The following is a 24,694-nucleotide window of genomic DNA, read 5'->3' as shown; positions in this document are numbered from 1 at the left end:
TTTGAAATTATGAACTTTTTTTTGGTTGTAACTGGATTTTATTGTTATTGACTCTTTACCCTCTAATAAAACTTTTTTCATTGATTTCTAAATAAGTTACTTCAAAATAAAAATAAATTTTAATAAATCATATTGTTGTGAAACAGGGGTGTGCCCAAAGGGTGCCAGATGTACTCGTTAAGCACAGACAGATTTTTTTGGCTTTTAAACATATATATCTTTATTTTAAATTGAGAAAGCGTTTAAATTAATTGAAGTATTATTGAAAGAGAGATTGATCTTTCATTTTTACCTAATTTATCCTGCTGAAACCAGGTGCTTTATAGGTACGTTTACCCTAACAGCAATGATACGGGCTAGAAATGAAGAGGAAATTGTGAATTATTTCCATCACTTACAATTTTTATGTCCCTGTCTCTTCTTGCATCTCCTCCTTCCCCCACTCTTTCCTCCACCTCCCACTACACCCTTGAATGTGCATATACGCTCACATGTGTTGACACTTCCCACAGAGAAAGGTGAGCTCCTAAGCCTTTAAACCGATGCTTCGGCAGCAACTCAGTTCAAGTGGCACAGAAAGGGCACAACAGAATCCCACAGAGAGCTTCTGATTTCCCCCCACTTCCTGTCTTCTTCCCTCACTCCCCCAATCAGTCTCCCAGGCTCCAAGACAAGCCCCTCCGTGCAGAAAGGCGCTAATTGCCAAATCCAGCCTTTCCAGCACATAACGGCCAGCAGAGACAGCCATACTTCAGCCTTGCTGTCTTCATTTCCAAAGTGAACTTTGACCAAAGCAGCAGAACAGACATTTCATTGATGATACTTCATGGCCATAATGTTCTAGTCTATTTTTTCTATGGAGCACCTCGGTGTTCAGTCGTTTCCATGGTTTCTGTTCCATTCTGACCATAGATAAGTCTGTCCGCATATTCTTAATTAGGGCCAAGAATCTATTTTCTCCGCTCATTGTTTTTCACGGTGAAAGCCAGCCATGATTACATAAAACACTCTGACACAACTGGAACACAAGGGTACAGTATAGCATCTGTGTGTGTGTGTGTGTGTGTGTGTGTGTGTGTGTATGTATGTTCTGCCTGTGGCTACTCTATCTACAATAAAGCTACTCCCAAGCACTTAAAATATCTGGAAAAGGTTTCTGAGAGCCACAACAATATGTTTAATTGTGCTGTACTACTAACTATATCACTTTCTGCAGATGTCAAATATTGACTTGACACTACTAAACATATAAGTGTTGGATTTCTACCATATAAGAACCACTTTTGGTTCCCTAAAGCACCTTTTTTGAAGAGCAGTGTTCATAATAATAATAAGCTTTAAAATGTATATAATCCTATCCTATCCAACCCTATCCTATCCTATCAGTGTGGCACTGTTATTAAATCTTATACATATTATACTTATTTTATTTAACCCTACTGAACCGAGCGCCTCGCCAGTGATCCATCCTGAGAATCTGGCATTTAAACTTGTTTAAATCTGCTGCCGGGGGGGTTGCGGCATGCGCAGGTCCACACTTGTCACAGCAAAACATATCAATGTTTAGAATCGGCGCCTTCTGTGTGCTACTGTGTTTTCACTCACTGTATAATAGATGCACAAGGCTTCCTTTATTGCTGGTTGCACTGTGTTTTGAGTGCACAAGCTCATTCAGAGCATTCAGATCAGTAAGCACTTATTATTGGCTTGTTTCATCAGAGTAACAACAGAACACTACTGATGTAACTGCTCATGTGCTGCATATTCATATTGACGTGTTTTCTTGTTTGAAAATATAGTTTTTGAGAAATTAAATAAAAATGGCCTTTTTTTTTGCTTTGTCAGATCACATCAAATAAGCTCAACAACAGCAAATCACTTTATTAAAGGAGAAGAGCAGGATAAATAGCAGAATTAAAATTCAGAACCAACTGTGCTTGCACACAAAGGAATCTGACCTCCACATTTAACCTATCCATGCAGTGAAACACACACACACATTAGTGAATGCACACACTAGGGGGCAGTGAGCACACTTGCCTCACCTTCCGTTCACAAGGCAGGCATGCTAGCCTCCAGCCCACAACAGCCATGTTTGGCATTAGAGGGTTAATTTTTTTGGGTTAATGATGGCCAGAGGAACTATAAATAACTCATAAACTCATAAAAATGTAATATTTTCAGATATAGAAACTTTACAACTGTTATACTGTAGACTTATATTTCACTGTTACCACAAAGTGTCAAATAATCACCATTATTCATGTTTTCAGCTAGACTCACCTGACAAGCTGTCACATAATCACCATTATATCACTCTGACATACCTAAAATGCACCAAGCTGCAAAGTCAGTAGTCATAATGTGCAATGCAGTTTCACACAATCTAACGTCAGCCAAAAACTTGACTTCACAGGCAGTACTGTGCAAAAAGTATCTAAGCACATGATTTAAAACCATTTGTCTTGACAATAAGTGTGTTTTTGTGCATAAAAACACCATATTTCACTATGAAAAAAGTAGTTGATATATTGTGAGCTAGTTTGAAAACTCAAGTTTGGTTGCAGATTTGTCCTCAAGGCCCCAGGCCATCACATGTACTTATGAATTACTAATACCATCACACTTGATTTAACATAACCAGGTCTTTGATGATAAAAACAGTTAATACTTGCTTTCCATGAAGAGAGGTTTGTAAATGGTTAAATGAACACACTGACATAAATCATATCACCACTAACTGTTTTGATATTATCAGTATATATGCTATCAGTATATAGGTGCCTAATACTTTTGCACAGCACTGTGCATGTTAGTTGACATCGATGTTGACAAGTGTGCAGCCTAATAACACTTGCCTATAAATGTTTATATGGGTTTACGTCCGCTGTAATAGTGTAGGGTTAATGGAGTCTTATGAACATCGCCCTTCAGTAAAGTGTTACCAAACCATTCAATTTGATGGTTCAATTCAACTCAACTGAAAGTTTCTTTAGGGAACCAAAAGTGGTTCTTCTATGGCAGTGTTTCTCGACTCTGGTCCTGGAGGCCCACTGCCCTGCATGTTTTGAAGTTTTCTCTGCTCCCCACACACCTGATCCAACTATTTAACAGCCCATTATTGAGCTAAAGTGGCCGTGTTAAAGCAGGAAAAGCAGTAAAATGTGCAGGACAGTGGGCCTCCACTGGGTTGAGACTGTTCTATGGCATCATTCCAAAGAACCCTTTTTGGCACCTTTAGTTTTTAAAGTTTGTTTCTCTTTCCATGAGCTGGTCAACACAGACATGATTACGCTGCATGTTCTCCAGACATTGCTGCACAGCATGTTGAATCACTCAGATAATATCTCTCTCTCTGTGGCCCTTTATCTCACACACACACAAAGTACACACACAGGCTTGGGAAGCTGTCTTTCAAAAGGCATTCCATTGCATGCTATTGATTACCTGAGTCGAGCTGTAATCAGTAAAGTAATCTAAAAGATTACGCATCCTCTGATTACTTCCCATTACTTTTAAATTACTTTTCATTTAGAGGCTGTACTTCCAGCAGGAAGTGTTGTTTGTATTGCCGTTCAATGAAACTCTTCCAGCAGCTGTCACTGCTTACTGTCTGCTTAATGTTGTGATGTTCTTGAAAATTCCTTTAATCTCATCAGCCTAATGGCTCTATAGATATGACTTTTGGCTATATAATTTATGCATGTAACATATTATAGGTTCATAAGTGGTAATGAGCTGTGAAACGTCATCTCCATCTAAAGCTTTATTTAAGAGAACTGAGATAATTGTAATAATTAAAATGTATCCCTTTAAGCTGTTTCTTTAGAGCTTTTTTAATAATAATAATAAGATCAATAATTATGCTTAATATGCATGCATTGCAGTCAACAAATTATTTTATCTGTTACATATTGGAAAGGGTGGATTCTAGGGGTATAAATCTTTGAGCTGACAGGGAATCGATTAGATTCACTATTCATTCGTTTTTTCTTCAATTTGTGCAATTTTTGTGAATTAATAGTGATTTTATCCGACAAGTTACACTACACAGCAGCCCGATTCAGCAATTTGATTCAGCGCTTCAAGCTAAGACATATAATGTAATAATTTTATAATATAAATATAATAATATTTCTCAGGCAAAAATAGAATCTACTGAAATTTTTGCAAAGGTTTAGCGAAGGTTAAGAAGTTATTGAAGTGTCTTTCAAAGGTGCTTCCAAAGAAACATGCTCTAAAAAGGTTGAATAAACTGGACGCTGTTTAGCTGAGGCACTGGAGACCTCAGATCAGCTGTTGTGCTCTGCAAATCGCTGCTGTCAGAGCAAAACCTTGCATCTCCATTTTGAAATTTGAAATTACCTGTGGTCCTATATACTGTGTGTAAATTTCATGATGAATGGACCAACAGAAATGACCCAAAATTACTTGAAAAAAAGTCTGGTTCCATTGACTTACATTAAAAGTATAAAAGTATTTTTTTTTCGTTCTCCTGTAAAGTTACCATTTAGGAGATACAAGGTTTTGATCCAACAACAGTAAAATGCATGTTTAGTATAGCCTGTGGACAGTGCATTTTTCAAAACAAAAAGAGCTTTGAGTTCACTGCAGCTTCGCCATCTGCATTTTTCATCATCACTACCATTTCAGGCTATTGCAATTAAAAAAAAGAGAGTGTGACTGGCAGGTGAGTGTGGTTGAGTTGTATCAAATATGCTCCTCCATGGTGAGACTGCTGACAGCTAACTTTACTACCTCCTAGGTGTGCCAGCTTTGTGTGATTATAGGCTAACTGCTGTACAGAGCATCCACCCGTGGAGCACTGTCTTCTCTAAGTTGGTAAAAATTAAACTACACCAGAAATGATCTGCTGTTTACTTTATTTATCAGTAACGCCACACAGCAATGACAGTGGTTGGCAAATCTCTCGTTCTGCATTACCTTCATCATTCACATCCATGGTTAGCTTGCGAATGCGGCCGGAGCCACTCAAGCACAAAGTACTTAAGCTGGAGGAAAATGACACACTGTGTCTCTAGGTCACGTGTGATCAACATAATTCAACACTATTCTGTATCATTTTTTTTTCCGATCATTAATTGTAATGCATCGAGAAAACAAATAATTGTTACACCACTAGTGCACTCCTTTAATTCATTGTTTTCTTTTAGCTATATTTCAGCAACTTTCTCTCTCTCTCTCTCTTTCTCTCTGCTTTTCACCTTTCCTCAGTATTAGTTCTGTTGAGTAAAGCTTTATTGGCATGACGGGACATCACAAGCCATTCAAATTATTCAAATTAATAATGATGACAGTAACAGAGCTGAAGAAAATGAACATCAACTGAATCAACCTGTCCTTCTTTCTCTCTCTCTCTCTCTCTTTCCCCTCTCTCCCCTCTGTCTCTCTCTCCCTTTCCCTCACTATTTCCCCTTCTCTCTCTCTCTCTCCCCTCTGTCTCTCTCTCTCCTCTCTCCCTCTCCCTCACTAGTCCCCCTTCTCTCTCTATCTATCTCTCTCTCTCTCTCTCTCTCTCTCTCTCTCGTTCTCGCTCTCTCCCCTTCACGCCCTCTCTCCCCCAGCTTAGCGGCTTTGAGGGCATTTTTCTCTCCGGCACATCTTGCTTGCTCCCTGGCTCAGGGCTTTGCCATGCCCGCAATCAGTATGCAGCTTTCGTTCGCGGTGCTGATCCGTCTTTACGAGGACATGGAGTTGCTGTGCTTTTATCCCCCAGCACCTCTCTCTCTCTCTCTCTACCCCAGCCTGCAGCCACCCCCAGCTTCTCCACCACTTCCTTCACTTGCAAATCCATCAGCATTCTCTCTCCCTCTCTTCTCCTCCTCTCTCTCTCTCTCTTTCTCTCTCTCTTTCTCCTCCCAGGCCGCTCACGCACCCGTGGGAACCTTTATAAAGATCAAATCAATACCAGGATATAAACATGCATCAAGTAAAGTTTGTGCTTCTCCCTCTTTCCCTCGTCTCGCTGTACATAAAGCTGGGCTCCAAAAACATAATGTCTTGCTTAAGAAGCAGAGAGGTAAAACGTTTACTCTGACTGAGGGGATGAGCAAAAGGTAAACCACAGTCAGTGAAGTTTGAATATAGACATGGAAGAAACCTACAGGTTACATAAGTCTGCATGATAAAACCCACATTTTTCACATTTGACAGTCTGCATTTTAACCAAAAGATGTCAGAAATGTGCACACAGCTAAATATGACTTCTTGGCCAGTGTAAGCATCTTAAAATGTAGCTAATATATCTAAACATTTTTCATTATATGACTGTTGTGGTTATTGGTTATTCAATCAGTTTCTAGACATGTGTGAAATTGAAACAAAACCTTGTCTCTCCACTTTTTCATTTGAAAATGCCAGCTGCCTTTTAAGCAACAATATATGATGTTATATTGATGGTAGGGAGAATGGCATCTCTGTCATTGCCACTTCGGGCCAAGAACACCTGCTATAGCGCTATATAACTTTGGAAGAGTGGCCACAAGACCTCTCTGAGTAACACTTTATGGCACCACGTCACACACCAACAACTATGGGTCTTCAGCTAGCGATAAGAAGAAGCTAGCTCAGTGTTCCCAGCATGGACATCATGGCAGAGGCTGCAAAGAGACTAAAGAAGACGTTGTTGGGGGAAGAGAAAGAGAGAGTGAGCCAGCAAAAGAGTAACCCAGCAAGAGAACAGACAAGAGTAAATCTCAAACTAGCTTTTACTCGTTGGTGAGAACTAAAAAGATAAAAGGATGCAAGACAGTTTCGAACAGACAGTTTCAGGGTAGTATGCAAAGAAAAAATTTCATCTCATGCCAAAAAATTTGGTCAGTCTTTGTCAATCTCACACCAAACAAGCCTTAAAAGTTTGCAATCTCCTGACATATAATCCTATAATATTACTCTACATTGTATGTCAACATGTTGCTTTCTCTTCTGATGTTGTCTTTGCCTGTGTTGTGCTGAACACAGGCATATTGACACTACAGATTAGACTCGCAATTTCAGTTATTTACACATAGAAACAACGGAAATTGTGAATGTAATCTGTAGCGTCCACAAGAAGAAGTCGGATTCTGTATCCTTCAGCTCGTCAACAGATGCTCGTGTACAGCTGTCCATGAGGGGGGCTCAAAGTGCAATTTGTATTTATGACAGTGGTGTAAAAGTGCAATATGGGGACCCCAAGAGCAAAAGATACTAATTCTCACATAATGCTGCAAACATTGTGTCAAAATTCCATGAAAAACAGACAAACAGAAATGGACCAAAATCACATAGAACAAAATTTTGTTGTATTAACTTGCACTAAAAGTTTTCTGTCACCGACTATATATTGGCTAAATTTAAGATGCTGTCATTTGTCTTTTTTTGTATGAGAACAAAAGAGACATCAAAATGATGTGCTAGTCAAATGAGTACTATACTCTGCAACAGGCCCCATTAAACTGCTATAAAACTGTCTGCAAACTCTATTTTTTCCACTGCTATAAAGTCAGCAACAGCCAGATGCAGAATTCATCGCCACAGGCCCCCACCTCTCCCTCTCTGATTAGATTAAATTGTCTCGGCAAGTGAATTAAGAACAGAAATCAATTACTGCACTCCTCCACGCCTGTATCACCGTAATACACGCTGGATATGAAATGGCCCTCGCCTTTTCCTGTTTAATCTTTGATTACGCCTTCAATTTGTTCTGGTGTTATCTGCCTCCACTCGGTTGCCACACCGGCCTCATCACACGTTCAGACATTACACTCGCTCCATATCTCTCTCTTAATTGCTGTTTGACATAATAGATGGATAGAAGGTAACTCTTTCTGGTCTCTCGCTGGGGATAATGGCTGCACTCATAAAAGTGAGTGACAGTTGAGCTAGAACTGACATTTCATCTCTTATACCTAGACCATTTGGACTGTCTGAACTGTCTTAATGAGGATGTAATTTGTGCTTTGGGCATGTTGGGTATAGTGTTGAAACAAAACACACATCAGATAACTGCCTTCATCCTCTGAGCAGCAGTGAAAGCTCTGCTTGGCGATGCAGAGGGAAAACTGGTCTTGCAAGCCAAACTTCTGCCTATTCTCAGAAAGTCTAGTGGGTTTCTTCACTCAACATGACCCAGAACCACCAATGAGCAGCCACTATTGTCAAAACTGCTACAACAAAAACACACTCACAGGAAACAAAGCAGTTAGCATCAGTTAATGTGAAGACATATGATGTACTGGCTACTAAATGCTTCAGTGAAAACTTTTAAACTGATGCAGTGAACTTCATAAACAACTCCAGCAACTATAACCTGTTCCAAAAGCCTTGTAGTCACAGTGTGCAGAGCAGGCAACTACTAGCACAACTTGATAGCTGTTTAAAGGGGATAAAAATGACATTATTATTTTAAATTTAAATTTTATATTCCAATAGTCTTAGTTAAAGTGTGCTTTACATGAAATATTGTCTGTTCTCAATGATACTTCTTAAACTTTAATAAACAGCAGAAACTCACACAACTCACTCATTCTTTGAGGCTTTGGTTTCTGTTAATTGCTTTTATTTTTAAATAGTTCTGTTCATAAGAAAGGGTTTTTGAATTTTGTTCATGCAAAAGGTTAGATTTGGATACATTTGATATTGTTTGCTTTTCTAACCATGTTTGTGTTGTGTTCAAATTTACCAGTATTCTTATTATGTAGTTGAATGATATGTCCCAAATTGATTTCCTCAGTGGTACAGCCACCAAGTGTCTCAGTCTATCATCACAGCGTTGCAAGTGTGAACCCCAGCAATGCTGTGGTTTAAAAAGTTGCTGATTATCTGAATTTTTTTGTGAGTATTTGTCAATATTATTGACCAACTGATATGAGGGTCATTCTATAATAAATACTAATGTACAGAAGTGCATGCATACTGATGTATGAATAACGACTGAAAAAGTAACTGACAAAATTCTGTTAGTTGTGGGAAGCTTAGCCAGAAACATCGTAAACTTGCTAGTGTGGATCGCCAGGACGGTGAGCAGCACTCGTATGACCTCACTTGAATTCCATGAACATTTCAAAGCCATAACATATATAATATCACTAGCTAGGTATTGTAGCCTTTAGGACTGCCAATGCCACTTGACAACTACACTTCGACAAAGCTTGCTGGTTTGTGTGGGATATTTTGGTAAAGTTGCCACTCTTATGATGTCAATTCAGTTTGCATGTAGTATGTGTGCTGCACTAACCCATCAACCTTAACTGGATAACTCAGATGGCACAGTGATATTTGGAGAAAAATATACCTAAGACAAAACATATAGGCTTTGGAACTTTGGTTAAACATAGAGCATGTACATGCCATTCATTTTTCCCACACACAAAAACAGCTTGATCCCAGGGCTCATCTGGATGCAAATGGTAACCTACAAATAACAACGTTTCCTCAGAGAACTATATACAGCAGTCCATGTACCTCTCTTGATGCAGGGTCTGACTCTGAGGCTAGGGGGAGCCCAACCAGTGGGATTCGGCATCTCTGGAATTCTGTGATTGGACCCATTTTCATTTCATTTCATTTGGTGGCATAGCCCCTCGCTCCCACATCACTCCATCCAACAGCAGCCAGACGGGTTTCTGCATGCTGGCATTGGCAGATTCAAGTGCTGATGGCTGTGCCGATGGAGAGAGACCGCTCAAACACAGGGAGAGCGCTGAGGATGGCACAAAGTAAATGAGATTCATTGTCTGTGTGTTGTCTATGGGCTGAGAGAGCGTGCTCAGTGCAGAGAGAGGGGAGCGAGAGAGACTGTTTAAAGGTCAGGACTGCAGACGGCCGATGAGGCAAGCACCCGGTTTCATTTCTGAGCCAAATATTACATTCCACAGAAGAAAAAGAAAAAAAGTGACCAAACACCAGAAAAGATTCTCTGAACTCACTGGAACTCCTTAACTCATAGCACACGTCATCCAATGGTCTCCAAGAAACATCAACAGATCTAAATGTTGGGTTAGTGTGCCATTTCTATAAAACATTCCACCCTTTGACACTGCTCTAGAACGTTCTCATCCACTCACACTTTCCAAGAATGTTCTTCCCCATTCACTCTGCCTACAATGTTCTCCCCATTCATATTGTTCTAGAACAGAGCTTCCCAACCTTTTCTAACTAGCAGCCCACATAATCAACTACAAAGCTTCCACAGCCCACAATATTTAACCAACCAGATCATTAAACCAGATTAGAACAGTAACCATGTTTACATGCAGCCAAATAATCCATTAATAATCTCCATGATCCATGTATACATCTCAATTGGAATAGACTAGTCTGAATGAGGCCATTCGGAATACAGTTTTTATCCAATTGAACAAGGTGAGTAATCCTGTAGATAATCTGTTAAATAGTAGAATATTAGTCATGTAAACGGCTCTATTACATTTCTAATTGGAAAGTTTAAGTACATTTTGCATGTTTGTTTGCATCATAGCGAAAGTTTATAACGTTCAACATGGCGGGAGCAGAAACTGGTCTGCAGAGGAGACGAAGTTTCTGCTTTGAACTGTAAAAGATGGCGGTGGGACGGGCAGCTTCGTGTCTCAGAGCATGATGTCCTCTCACCCTTCTTTAATAAGTACATGTGAAGTACATTTTCCTGAGATCCTGACATCATTTTAAAGTGATTAAAAACACAAGCACTGCTCACTGCTGCTCGTCTCACTCTGACTGGACTCACGTGATGCTCCTTGTCATGGTAATGTCTACACTGCGGTACAGTACGCTTGCACGTAAGTTTGGATCTGATTACTCGTAGTGTGCATGTAAACGAAGATTTTCATCAGATTGTTGGGTAGAATATGCATATAAACATCTCAGTCTTAATCTATAATCTGAATGTATTCAATCGCATTGGCAAAAATCTTTGCATGTACACACAGGCATTGATTTAATAATCAATGTAGCCTAACAATTTTGTTTGATTTTATAATATAAGGCAAAAGAAACACTCCAGCTAACTCCAGCTATTTGTTTAACCTCCAGCTGGCAGCGTAATTTGTTTGGCTTCAAACCTTTATTAAAAAAGAAAAAAATATATATGAAGCCAAAAGATCTTTACACACTGAGTGTGATTCATTCGTGCAGCATTTTTCAAATGACGAAAATGTGACATTATTTTATCTGTGCTTTTTTTATTTGCTAACTTTTGCCAATGACAGCATTGGCTGCTTTCTCACAAGTGGTGTTAGCATTGCAAAAATCACCTTAAACATCCAAACTGTATCCGAAAGCTCTCATAAAGTTTCAGCTCCTGAATGAGGTGGTGAAACTCTCCATGCTCCTTTCACTTTTCCAGAATGGAAAGAAGTCCACTCCATGTCTGTTTCGCCTGTTTTGTGAGGAGCATTGGACATCTTTGTCGCCTGAAAAAATCTGCAGTGTGATAAGATTACTCACTGCTCAGTTTATGCTTGGTTTTCTTTGTTTTCTTAGTCTGAGATACTGTGGCTGTTTCACTTGCAGGTGGCCCAGGCTCAGAATCTTTCTTTTTGAAATACTTTGTTTGCAACCACTTATCCTTGATGGATAAATTTCATACAAGCTAAAACAGAAACACTGACTTGCGCTAAAAATGTAAATATAGCTAGCATTCTAACAGACTAATAAATGAGGTTGACCTAAATATGATGTTCTATTTTTGCAAATAATTAGTCATATTTAAAATAACATTTGGTCAAATGTCTGCACGTTGTAAAAAAAATGCAATTAAAAAAATGAACAGCTGACGGCCCCTTGCAGAACCACTGCAGCCCACTGGGGGGGGCCACGGCCCACAGGCTGAAAACCGCTGTTCTAGAATTTTCTCCCCATTCGCACTATACTAAAACGTTCTCCCCCACTCACACTGTTCTGGAATGTCCTCCCCAATCTTATTGTTTTTGAATGTTCTACCCATTCTCATTGCTCTAGAGTGTTCTACACAATGACAATGACCATATGACACACAGTCGGTCTAAGATTCTATTCTAAACTTTTTCTAAACGTTGAAAACTCTGAATGTTTAATTAACGTGGAGAACACAAGTAAATGCATACAAACTATTGAAAACAAGGCTGTAAATAACTATCAAGATGATGCAGGTGTTCCAGATGTACAACATATGCACGAAGCAGATGGGTGTGGACACGAAACCTGTTCAAATTGATCTTATTGTGGGATTTCCACTTTTTAAAGCAAGACATTTTGTTTGTATGTAAGACTATGTATATTTTCAGTCATGAGGTTCTTAAAGAGCATCTAATTTTCGCTTTGTTTCTCGCTGTAAGCAAAAAAGAAATTGGAACAGTATTTCAGTGGAGGAAAATCCACTTAATGTAAAAGAGGCAAATGTTTTCAACTGGGATGATTTCTGTGTGTAATGGAAAGCACTGTGAGGCCTTCATTCAACACAATACAATGATGATTAAAAGGAAATTAGGCAGCACATCTTCTGGTCTAGCACACTAGACCAGTCTAGACAGCTGAGTAAGTTAAAGATGATGGTGCTGTGTGTTCACTAAATGAGCAGGGGATTCAGAGGCTTTGGCCCGGTCTTTTTTTCCTGACAGTAATGTAGTGGCAACAATCAGATACGAGTGTGTAGCTTTCTGTAAACAGCCAATTACCTCCCCTGATATACCAGCAGACAGGAGAAGCCATTTTATGCGTTTGTTCCACTCATTTTTCCAACACTTTGTACACTGGTCCTGTTTTTCTTTACAGCCCCATATGGATGGATGGATGGATGGATGGATGGTTGGACGGACGGACGGACGGACGGACGGACGGACGGACAGATAGATAGATAGATAGATAGATAGATAGATAGATAGATAGATAGATAGATAGATGCGTGTATAGATTAGTAGAGAGATAAACAAATGAATGGATGGATAGACGGACAGTTCTTTCAGCCTAGTCTTTTGAAGACAATCTGAAATTCTAATGCATGCTGCGCATTACACATCATAATGATGTCCTACTGTGTCACCAAAGAGGGATGAGGTGGACACTGGAGGCAGGATGAAGTACTTGATGGTGTTTACAAGTGACAATAGTGAGACTTCTAAAGATGATGACTAATGAGAAACACAAACAGAATACTGAGGAGGATGACATTAGGAACAGACGGGCAGGGTAAGATGGTTAGATCTGCAAGCATTCAGCATAGACCCCTGACGATGTGTCAGCATTTTCTAGTTCACCATTAGCATCCAGACAAATCCTAATTCTACGCCATTTTCTCTAAAATGCTCTGCGGTTAACAGACCAGTTACAAAGTCAATACATTTTGTCTTATAAACACGTTTCCACAAATGTCACTGTGTCATTTAAACTTAAATTTAAATTCAAAATTAGGATTAACAAGATAATAATTAAGGAGAATTTCTGTTTCTATAACCATATTGATCGTGTCTAGCTGTGTACCTTCAAAAGTATGATTTTATGTTGGGATTTGTTTTTCTCTTCTTTATATTAAAACCTTTCATAGTGAAACTTAACATAAAACAGAAACTTCTGTAAAAATCGCTTTTGAATGAAAAGAGGAATTTCACATATTTTCCACTCATTTTGATGACTCAATTGAATTGTTAAGCTGTAAACAATGTCATTTAAAGTGGTACAGAGTAGAGAACATTGCTGAGTCAGATTCATTTACAGTAGTGGTGATAGGAACCAGATGTCTGAAACATTTAATGCCCCTGAAAGCTACCACACAGGAACTATTACATAAATGGTTATGAATACGTTGCTTGCTGCCTGCGACATTATTTTATGATAGTTCTGAGATAAAGATTCGGCCTAAACCACGTAAATTTTTTAAATATGTTGATGGCTGAAGGGTACATGCAGGTGCTGTAACAGAAATGGAATTTTACCATTATCAGCATTACATTATGTCATTCTGGATAGTAAATAAAACAGCTTCATAATACCTTGTTCCTATCATCACCATTGTAAACAAATCTGAGCCTGCAAGTTTCGCTACAATGCATCATTTTGCATCAAACTGCTTTGTTTGACTTTGCTCACATCATAATGACTGAATTATGCAGATTATGCAATTTTGAAAAACTGACTAACCACTATGAATCATTCTGTAACTACTGTGAAAACGGGAGACACTGTGACATATTGTACAGTGCTCCATGTGACTCTCCTGGTTAATCAGTTCATCAAAGCACCTGAAGTCATGGCTGAATGTGTGGTGAAATTACAGTTTATTTGCTGTAGAGTCTGAATTAGCTGTGCATACGTACCGAAAAAACTGTACGTGATGATCCTAAAATGTACGCCACACTTTTTGGTTATGAAAACTGTCACTGAAGTTAATCAAGATGATCAGGAGGATTACAATTGTTAAGAAGTTTGAAAAAGCGTCTTACACTTGGCTAGGAATAAATTTGTAAGGGACAAAGACAAGCTCATTTTGAGTGACTGTGAAAGCAACCTTCCTCACTTTATCTCCATTTAGGGAAAAAATAATAATATTAAACATCAAAAACTCAAATATAATCTTTTATCTCTCTTTCTGTCTTTTTTGTGTCTGCAGGCTCCGAACAGAAGCTAATTATCACGTCTGCTTGCCCAGAGCTAGGTGATCTTATTAACTGACGATGTCACAGCACCATTTATCAGCAGAGTTATTATGGCCTCCTCAAGCAAGCAATATATGTCCTTTCATTAAGGAAGTCTTTCACAGGCACACTACTTTAATTGCACATACATCTGAATCTGCTGTGAACAACCTCATTACAGCTGACGGAGACAAAGACGTCATTCGAGCCTCTTGCCACGCAGTTATGTTCAGCTGCGATGGTTGCGGCTATAAGGGAGAGATTAATTGTGCCATTTTCTGGATTAATCGCTAACATCAAACAGTGAAGAACACTACCTGGGTCAGTTTCCAGCAGACAGGGCCTACTCCCATGCCCTCACTCTTCGTTCAGTGAATTAATGTAGCCATTCATTTGCTATGTGAATTAATGTACCTATTCACACCTTCTTAGATTTTCACTCAGGGAGCCAGTGAGTAGGATAACATGCTGGCATGCATTAAGGCCAATCATCTTAAGTATGATCAAAAGAACTAAAGATATGCACTTGGCCTTAAATGAGTAACTGTGGTTTAAAAAATGTTGTCTTTTAAACATGTTGGATAATGTGATGTTCTACATTTGATGTTCTAATGTGGCTGTTGAGCTGCACTGGTTGAACATGCGGGGCAGGGGCGGGGTCTGTGCACTGTTGCAGCTAGCAGAAAAAATTAAAGTCAGCTCAATTTAAAATTATAAAGTGACTAATAGCACTGCTTTTCTAGCATTAACTTAACTTAAGCACAACAACCCAAACTTCACAAAAACTCGCAGGACGCAGTTTTTAATTTTTTTAATCCTGTGTCTCAGGTAGGTGAATAATATAAAATGCATGTTTTTTTTCTACAGATAAACCCACCAGGCATTTTTCTATCTTGAGTTCCCAGTTATGGAAGGTTACAGCGTCAATAAAATTGGGGGTGAATGTTTAGTCCATTGCACCACTTGCAGGGTCCAGAAATTGCTCACACTTTGGTGGCCTTAAATGTTTAATACACTGGAAAATATTTGTTGTCTTAAATTTGACAAAGCGAAGTAGTAGCAACAGTCTAAGAATTCACTCTGACATCAACTAAGAAACTAGAAATGAGAGTTAAGAGAACTTTTGACTAAACTAAGAAGTCTGAGGTGGTGAGCTCAAGTTGAGTTCACTCAAGAAAAGCTGTGTAATCAGTTACCTTATAATTTTAAGTTGAGCTGACTTTCATTTTTTCATTCATAGTGTTCGTTTTAGGACACCCACAGCATCAAGTTCCAGACCACAGGCAAAACAGTTTCAGGTCTCAGGAAAAACACACGACTTGACATCAAGCAAAACAGACTCAGCTGAAACTGCAAAAACACATCAGGCTAAGCTAAGTGGCCAGAGATAGCATGGTATAACTTTCACAATTTAGTTTTTTCTTATTAAATTAATTTTAAAAATAGACTAATATACTACAACTGCAACTGTTACTGAACTGCACTTATGGCTGTGTTCAAAATATTAATACGATGAAGTGTCAATGCTTATAATTTTACTTTTACATGGTACTTAATGCATGAGTGAAACAGATGCTGCATTTATGTAATTATTATTCTCTTTTTTGTACTTGATCCTTTTGTATCTTAAAATGTTAGGTAAGCATTAATACTAAAAATGTTATCACTCAACCCAACTCCATTTATTTATGCATTACCACTGTAGTTTTCAGAACAAATTTAAGGTAACAGTAGCCACAACTGTCTGTCGTGTGTTTTGTCATTGTATTGCCTCGTATTGTATAGTGATGCTAGTGAAGCCGCTAACAATACCCAGCCCTAACTGCACTAAATTATGTTCTTTTATTTGACGAAGTTTAAACTTCCACTACACATTATCACAGTGTTTGTTCGTGCATTTGTTTTAGTGTTAGGTTTTATATTTATGAAGAAATAGTGTTGCTATTATTATTATTATTATTATTAGTAGTAGTAGTAGTAGTAGTAGTAGTAATAGTAGTATAGCATAAGTAAATGCTTTGTGGAAAAAAGGTGGTTTAACTGTTTATTGTGGGTATTTTCCACATGGTTAACCTGAAAAAGTGGATTCAGCTACAAGCACAATATGCCTGTGTAAAACCACAGGAATTGCCTCAAAATAGACCTGCCTTGTGAAAAAGCTAACCAAAATACTGGAAATTGAACAATACAAATCAAGGAGAAATAAGTATGTGGAACAGAAATGGATGAGATATCCAGCATTTGAGCAATACTTTTAGCCCCATACAGCCCCATAGTACCAGATAAGGCCTTCTCCTGCGTCCTTCAATAGACAGGGACTACCTCTGTGCCTCGTTCAGTGAATTAATGTAGCCATTCATTTGCAATTTGTGAATTAATGTGCCCATTCACACTCATTCCTAGATTTTCACTGGTGGTAGTGAAGATGGTGGTAAAACCATGCATAGTCACAAAATAAATCGTCTTTTAGAAAAAAGCTAACAAAAATGCTATCTGTCAGCACAGCGGCTCACAGCCCATTCAACACATTCCTAGATTTTTGCTCTGTGAGCCAATGAATGATAACAACATCCTGACATGCATTATGGCCATTCATCTTCGGGATAACCAAAAGAGCTCCAATCACGCATGATAGTAGTAAAACCATGCGAACAGTCACAAAATAAACCTGCTTTGTGAAAAAAGCTAACTATAATGCTATCTGTCAGCACACTGGCTCACATCTGCTGCCCAGTGTGTCTCTTGTATCGTGTCGTTTTTTGGCTCTCCTCTCTGACGGATGCGTGTAGATGTAGATCTGTCAGCTAGCACAAAGCAGCAAAGCTCGGCGTCTGTGAGCTCACAGCCTCCTTCCTCCACTGGATTATTTATAGTCTAGCTCCATGGCCAGCACTCAGAGGCTTAGAGCCCATTCTTCCAGGATAAGCTGAACCTCCGGAGCAGTGGAGGGGCATCTTTGAGCGGCAAATAAAGCGTCTTCCTCTGTCATACCTTGCACGTCAAAAACACGGCGATAAGCCAACACTAACTTTCGGCAGCTAGTCTAAGCGCTCCGGTGACACAGGATCCATCCACACATTTAGCTAGGCCCTCAGGCATCTCTGCAGAGTTACGTTTGAGGGGAGCTTTCAGTCCCACAGGTCCAATTTATATGCCGCACTACATCTTTGCTACAAATGTCTCTTTCTGCAAGTCACTAACTAAGGTGGGAAGAAGCCTTCTCCGACGGGAATCGGACTGAGGAGGGACAGGGAAGTGGCAGATGAAACCCTGACCTAAATGTCTGGTCCCGAATGTACTGTAAGGCCCTGAGCTTTTTTACAGCAATTAGAAACAATAGAGACATGCTGTTCGGTTCAGTGGGAAAAAGAGCAGCAGATATTAGAGCAGAATGATCCTCTGTGCATTAAGATGAAAGGTGGATGAAGAAAAGTGACCTATTCACTTCTGCTCATGCATCATCTCAGGAGGAATTTCATGCAGTAGTTAGGGAGCAGTAGAAAATCTGACCAAACTGACCAAACAAGTGGCTGGTCAAAGGCAATATTACATGCAAGAAGCATCATGATCTATCCATGCTCCGCTCACAAAGGCATTCTTTCATAGCCACTGTTGCAAGGTTGAACAAACTTTAAAGAATGTTGGAAAGATTTCCATGCAAACCAATGAGACATTGTAGTAGATAACTTTTGTATGCATGTCAAAGGTCATAGGCAGATTTCGGTCCAGCTGTCAAACTACATTCAAGTAAACAACTGATTATGCGAATCTGTCTGCTTTTCCAGCAGCTCTGCATATAAGAATAAAACTCTCTATGTCATGACTGACAAATATGAAGAGGGTCTATCGATCTTCTTTGCTGTTCTGTTCAATTGTATGGCTATATTTTAATTCTTTAGAATGCAAAAAATGGCTCAAGATCGGCTGCAGGCATCTTATGTCTGTTTATGTCTAATATCACTGCTATGTTTATTTTCTTTGATAAGATAAAACTGCAAATTAATTTCTTCATTATTCCACGAGTACCTGCTGCCTTTCTTTAACCAATGTTCTTCCCAATTTTAGCCATGTTAAGCTGAGCGGCATTAGATGACCTTTAAAATCCTAATACATTTCAAAAACAGCAAGCATCACACACTTAATGACTGTCTTTAACAGAATTTTAATTTTGTCGTGAGGGGCTGCACACTAAATGATAAGGCGAAAAGAGTGTACAACACTCATAAAGAGTTTCAGCTACGAAAAGCACGCAAAATCCCAGAGCCCCCCATTATCACATGATACAAAAAAAGCTAAACTGGACCGGACCTGTTTGTGCTTTTGTGCACGCACAAGAAGTGGAGCAAAAACACAAACTGGGAATGAATATGGGGTTGAAACATAAATATCACATTTAGAGCTGGAGGAAAAGTTTAGTCCGAACTGGCTGCTGACTTGAAAATATAACGAGAGTGATTGTTTGCCTGTACTCAATAAGCAGCTCCTCTGTCTCCACAGTCCACTGCTCACAAGGAGGAGTGCATGCACATCTTTCTTCACCTTTTTTCTCTCTGCATGCTCTCCTATTGGCTGTTGCCTGAATCATTCGACTTCATCGCTGACCATCTCACATTAGAAGACTTGTGAACATTTTGAGTGAGAAAAATCAAACGTTTGAAAATATCGGAGGGCTTCCCATCACTTCAGAGCTCAACTGGAGGGCTAAAGAGTGATTTGCTCCCCCTCTCACACCATCTTTTCGAATTGCTGCTAAATCAATGGCATTGGATAGCTCAACATGCTTGGAGGAGAATACTAACTGCCATATCTGTTATGTCAGCTAACACACACCCGTGCTGGCTAGCTTCATGCTGAGTAATGGAGGGAGAATGAGGGCTATTCTACCCACCAAGAGAGAGCAAAGCCAACTGTGCTTTCTTGGACTCCTGTCCACGGATGGCTGTGGCATCACCAGCAATCTGATTATACTGACAAAGCTTAAGACTAAGCTACTCACAAGGCCTTGTGAGGTCATTTTCTGAGAAGCATTTTCTGAGAAGCAACAGCTGGGCAAAAAACAGAAATGTGATCAGTTAAATGACTTTACTCTATATGCATTTACATTATTTATTCAAGCAACTAAGAAGCAAAATAGGCATCAGCCAATCTGGCCATTTTCCACTTGCATTTTAATAGATGCATGCAATAAACAGAAAAAGACAAGTAAATGGTTAATGGCAATTTTTATATGACAAATAATCCTCAGCTATAATTTCCTAGTCGTGACAGGTCTACAGCATTATAGTCCAACTGGGTAGAGCAGCATTTTACATGGGAAAACTCAGCACTACATATTAAAGGTATGGAACTGAACAGAAAGGGTGCATCTGTGGGTGGAGCGTGGAGAGGTAAATTCAAGACAGCGAACAGGACTGAGAGATACGGAAAAGGACACACACAAACACAGAGGGAGAGTCTGTGCGTGTACTTTAAATGTGTGTGCACTGGAGCTAAGGGACCGGGGGTTCATTCAGCGGTTGCTGTGCTAATTTAAATAAATCCAACATGGAGAAGAAGACTGTAAGAAGAAGACTTCATCCTTAAATCTCAGTGTGGGCTGCTGATTGTGCTTCAGTGCGAGCTGCAGGCGTGGGTGAAAATAAGCTACATCACATTGTCAGCGATGCTCAGGGATTGAAGAGTGACGACAGACAAAGCCATTGACAGTCAGCTGCTGACATGCCACATCATAAAGCACCAGATTGCTGAGAGATGTATGCCATAAAAATAAATGCCATAAAGCACCTCAAGGTTGCCAATATGGAAAAAAAAAACAAATGAGGACAGGATGAAAGCAAACAGACGGCTTGTTCCAAATTAAAATAAACAGTACATTTTAATTACACTCTGAACAAAAACTATGAAGGATATTTAACTTCACAAAGTGACAGAAGTAGAAAAAGATGATGAAGACGAAGTAAGTGGCGACCACAGTTGGGCAGAAGTGGATGAGATTCTTTTAATAAATGCTCTATTATAGTTTATTAGCATTTGAGCATGCCCCAGACAACTCAGTGAGCTGAATGGATACTTATCCTGTTTCGCTCTTTAAAAATTCGAATCATTCTTCATTCTAATAAAGAGTCAACTGTATTAAAGAGCCCATTTGCTACATTTTTGTGTGTTTTATTTATTTCTCTTGAGGTCCCCTGAGGTGCCTTTAAGTCTGAAATATGTAAATGACCTCTGTTCTGGTTGGGAGCCATGTATCATGCCTCATTCAAAAAAGATCCCAGACTGAAACACTCCTTATTTCTTTAGTAGGTGGGGCTACACTGCTGTAGGCTGGCAAGATGGATCCGTGTAAATGTCAGAAAGACAGTGCTTTCAAAATGGGTTGTTTTTGAAGCTTAGTTTCCATGGCTTGGGAGAGAAAGGTACATTTTGAAATTTTCACTGTATTAACATAGTACATCAAAGTCTTTCATGTTCAAAAAATGCAAGGGAAATTTGGTTTTTCATGACATGGGCCCTTTAAGGTGGGGGTTTGTTTACTGATGACTGGCATTTATGCACACTGTCAACACCAAAATGCTAAAAAAAACGTGAACTCCTATCCATATGTTTACAAATCTGTTGATAGCCTCCGTCTACTTATGGACAGGTCAGTCTATCTATATGCTGTTAGAAATAAGGTTACTGTGCAGGTACATTTTTCATTCATCAAGGTACAAACAATAGAAATGTACCCTCAAAAGGACAACAGTGGATTTTAGGTCCAACTATGTACCTTAAATAAGTTCCAGTGGAAAAGTATATTTTTGTACCTTTTTATGACTTAATGTTTTAAAACAGAACAATAAAATAAAAAGCCTGGAGATGAGACGGGCTGTGTGGAGTCAATACAACTTAGAAAATATCATTTCAGGGGATTATAGTATAATTATGTTCCTTGAGTAAAGGTACTGAGATGTACCATTGAGGGTACCACCCCAGTGACAGGAGGGGCACTACCCCAGTGACAGTTTCATACATTTGTTTTCTGAGAGTGTACAGTGAGATACCTGACCAGGCATTTTATGGTACCACTTCCAGTATGAAGGTGTCTCAAGGCATCACCATCTTTTAAGCGGTCAAACATTGTAATTTTGAAACATTCTCATTCTGGTCTTCCCTTCGATCTATACACGGCCAAGTATGAACTCATGGATGAGCAACGTTTAGTCATTATTATAGTACGTTATTACATTACATACTATTGATTACATACTGTTACTGTAATAATGTGCATTATTACCTTATTATTACATACCCACTCAGCTTCAAGGAGACTGAATGGACAGTGGTAGTGGAGTGGAAGGAGGGGTTCACTGACCACCTTAGATTTCAGCTACAGTATTTGACTTTACGTCTTGCTGCTGTACAGGATACAACTCAAGTGCTTGCATTTGCAAAACCCGTCGTGCAAGTCAGTGCTTTAGACATTCAGAACACGTACAAGCAGCGTTTATGTGCAATGACAAAACCCAGTAGATTTCACAGTCAGGTCCTAGTGCTGCATGCACTAAAGCTCCAGTCTCAGCTCCGCGTCCTGCGCTGGCCAAGCCCGTCGAGCACGGCGGAGAAATTCTCACGCTTATGCTACGACGACCCCAAGATGCAGACTGCTGCAAATGCCTCGATCTGATAGGCGCGCGATGCAATCCTGCACTAAGTTCAGTCACTCTTATTGAAATAACAAATGAACAACGGATAAAAGGGACGCTCTGCACTCGCCACTCCCCTAAGGCTTCGACCCGCGTGCCCAAAACACGCAGACGAAATGACATCACATTCTGAGAAACTGACCCTTACTGTAGCTCATTTGGGGCAACGTTAAGGGCGAGTTCAGCAAAAAAGTCCTTAATCTGATCTTGAAGTAAAATAGCCCAGATGCTTATCTGATTCTTCTCTTTTAGACGCTCCTGCTTTGGAAGTGTTCGCTCTTAACGATGCGCGCAGCCCACCGCATCCTCCAACATCACCTCAACTTCCCACGCGCAACAACACCCCCAACTCAAATATGCGGTGTCATGGTGCGCGAGACGGCAGCCCCGTGCACTCTTGCTCACGAAATGAACGAAACTTGTTCCACACAATGATGCAGCCCTAAATAAGACTTCTGAGAGTGGTCCAGGTGCAAAAGAGTGAGCGAGACCCCCCAACTCCCACCACGCCCAAAAACAGGCAATAAAAAAGCTGCGCATCTCTGAGCGCTTACCTTTAATGACAGTCCCGCAGATGCCGTAGAGCACGAAAAGCAAGTGCTGTTTCAACATCATATTCTTCTCGCTTGGCTCAGCCGAAGCTCGCTTGGGCGTCCGTCTCGCGCGTCTCGCGTCTTCTTCTTCTTCTTTTTCTTCTTCTTCTCGGAGCGCTCGGCTTATCCAGCTGGGGCTGCGCTTTCAAGGCAGCAATGGCATGGACTCCGCAGGACGATGCTGAATCTCCCCCCTGGTCAGGGCGCGCGAAGCGGAGGCCACGCTGCCGTCACGGAAGCCCCGGGCTGCTACAGAGACACACACACACTCACACGCGCACGGCTCCGCGCGACAGTGCTGAGAAAAGTGCCACTTCAGCCGCCCGTGCCGTTAGCGCAGCGCGCAGCAAGCTGGGTCCCGCCCACGCGCGTTTGACACATGAAGACACCTCGCCAATAGTAAAGCGCCTCGCGCTCTCTTAAAGAGGAGAGAAGCCTCAGGACGCCGTCACCGCCGCGGAGCGCGCGCACGGCACTCCACTCATCTGTTTTCACTTTTAATGGACTTTCTTCTGGTGGAGTTTGGTGAAGTTTAATGTTATCCTTCAGAGCGGTTTAACTGAAGAATATTAATAGGGAATTCCACCACTTTCCCCCCAGAAACACTGCATAATTCAGTCGTTGAGAAGTAAACAATGTAAAGTCATCCAGATTGGTTTGATGTGGAATGGCTCATTGTAGAGGAGTTCCCCGACTCTTTACAGTGCTGGCGAGAGGAACCAGGGGCCCTATTACAGAAACTTCTTACGTCTGAAATATTATCTGTTTAGTCATCAAGACAACTTCAGTTAAGGCTGAATTTAGAATAGTCTTAAGTTCAAATCGTATCCTGACTCCAGACAAGAAAACAGTATTACAGAAACATCCTAACTAGCCAAAACTTCCCAAATTCTGTCCTAACCTTAAGACAGCTAACGTCTGTTTTAACCGTGTGTTTCTATTGTTTTACGTAGTGACAGGCAGCATAGCTCACTACTACTAGCATAATGATACAGTACATTTATTTACACTGAAAACGGTGCGTTTGAGGGTTTTTTTTGGTAACAGCGGTTTAAAAATCGCAGGCACGATCTTCACCGTTCCCTCTTACTACCGTCGTGTGTTAATATTTATGAAATTCATTAGATAAAATATTATAGGTTAGTGATTTTGGTGATTAACGACGAGACAGAGCTGAACGTGTGTCTGTTTATTAGGAGGAATAATTTTAGCGCAGTCGGCTAAAGCGTTTGGAAAACTGAAACTGAAACTTCGGCGAATCTCTGCTGTCACAATATTCTTAACTAGGAAAATAAATCATCGCGTTTTAGTTTTGTTTGACCCTTTTTACTTCAGTTGATAGCTAGCCAGCTGTCTGACTAACTCGCTTGATTATTTTGATAAGTTTCAGCTGTGCGTGTGTGGTTGGTTGCTAGGTAACAGACATGACAGTTGATTGTCGACTTCCGGCCAAGAGCTCCTAGCTTCAGATAAGATGCTGTAAGATAAGCTTCCTAAAGTAAGATAAGATTTACTTCTGTAATATAAATTTGTGAAAAATCTTATGTTGACCTCTCAGATCTTAATTTAAGACAGATTCTTCAGAAGTTTCTTAATGTACAGGGCAGCACATTCATAATTGTTTCATCAGCGTTCAGTTTTAGTGATGTACAGTGCTGCACAGCCGTTTTGTCACCTTTATCTTTCTCAATATACCAATAATAATAAAACAAATAGTCTTAATACAATAAGTAATGATTTTATGCATATCCGTGTGTCCGTTTAACCATTTCTAAACTCTCCTCGAGGAAGCCCGGTATTAATTGTCACT

At 40.0% G+C, this 24,694-nt stretch overlaps 1 protein-coding gene across 3 annotated transcripts in view; it reads right to left on the bottom strand.

The window, feature by feature from the left end:
- Positions 1–23,195, bottom strand: part of cadm2b (cell adhesion molecule 2b) — a 228,500-nt gene extending 205,305 nt beyond the window's left edge. For all 3 annotated transcript variants that reach the window (XM_036563482.1, XM_036563501.1, XM_036563492.1), the window contains exon 1: positions 22,846–23,195. In XM_036563482.1, coding sequence (XP_036419375.1) covers positions 22,846–22,906 — 61 coding nt within the window. In that variant the 5' untranslated portion in view covers positions 22,907–23,195. The remainder of the gene's footprint in view (positions 1–22,845) is intronic.
- Between the last annotated feature and the right edge of the window lie 1,499 nt (positions 23,196–24,694).

Source organism: Colossoma macropomum, unplaced genomic scaffold (assembly GCF_904425465.1).
Source record: "Colossoma macropomum unplaced genomic scaffold, Colossoma_macropomum, whole genome shotgun sequence".
NCBI lineage: Eukaryota > Metazoa > Chordata > Actinopteri > Characiformes > Serrasalmidae > Colossoma > Colossoma macropomum.
This window is presented reverse-complemented; position numbering and strand designations above follow the sequence as displayed.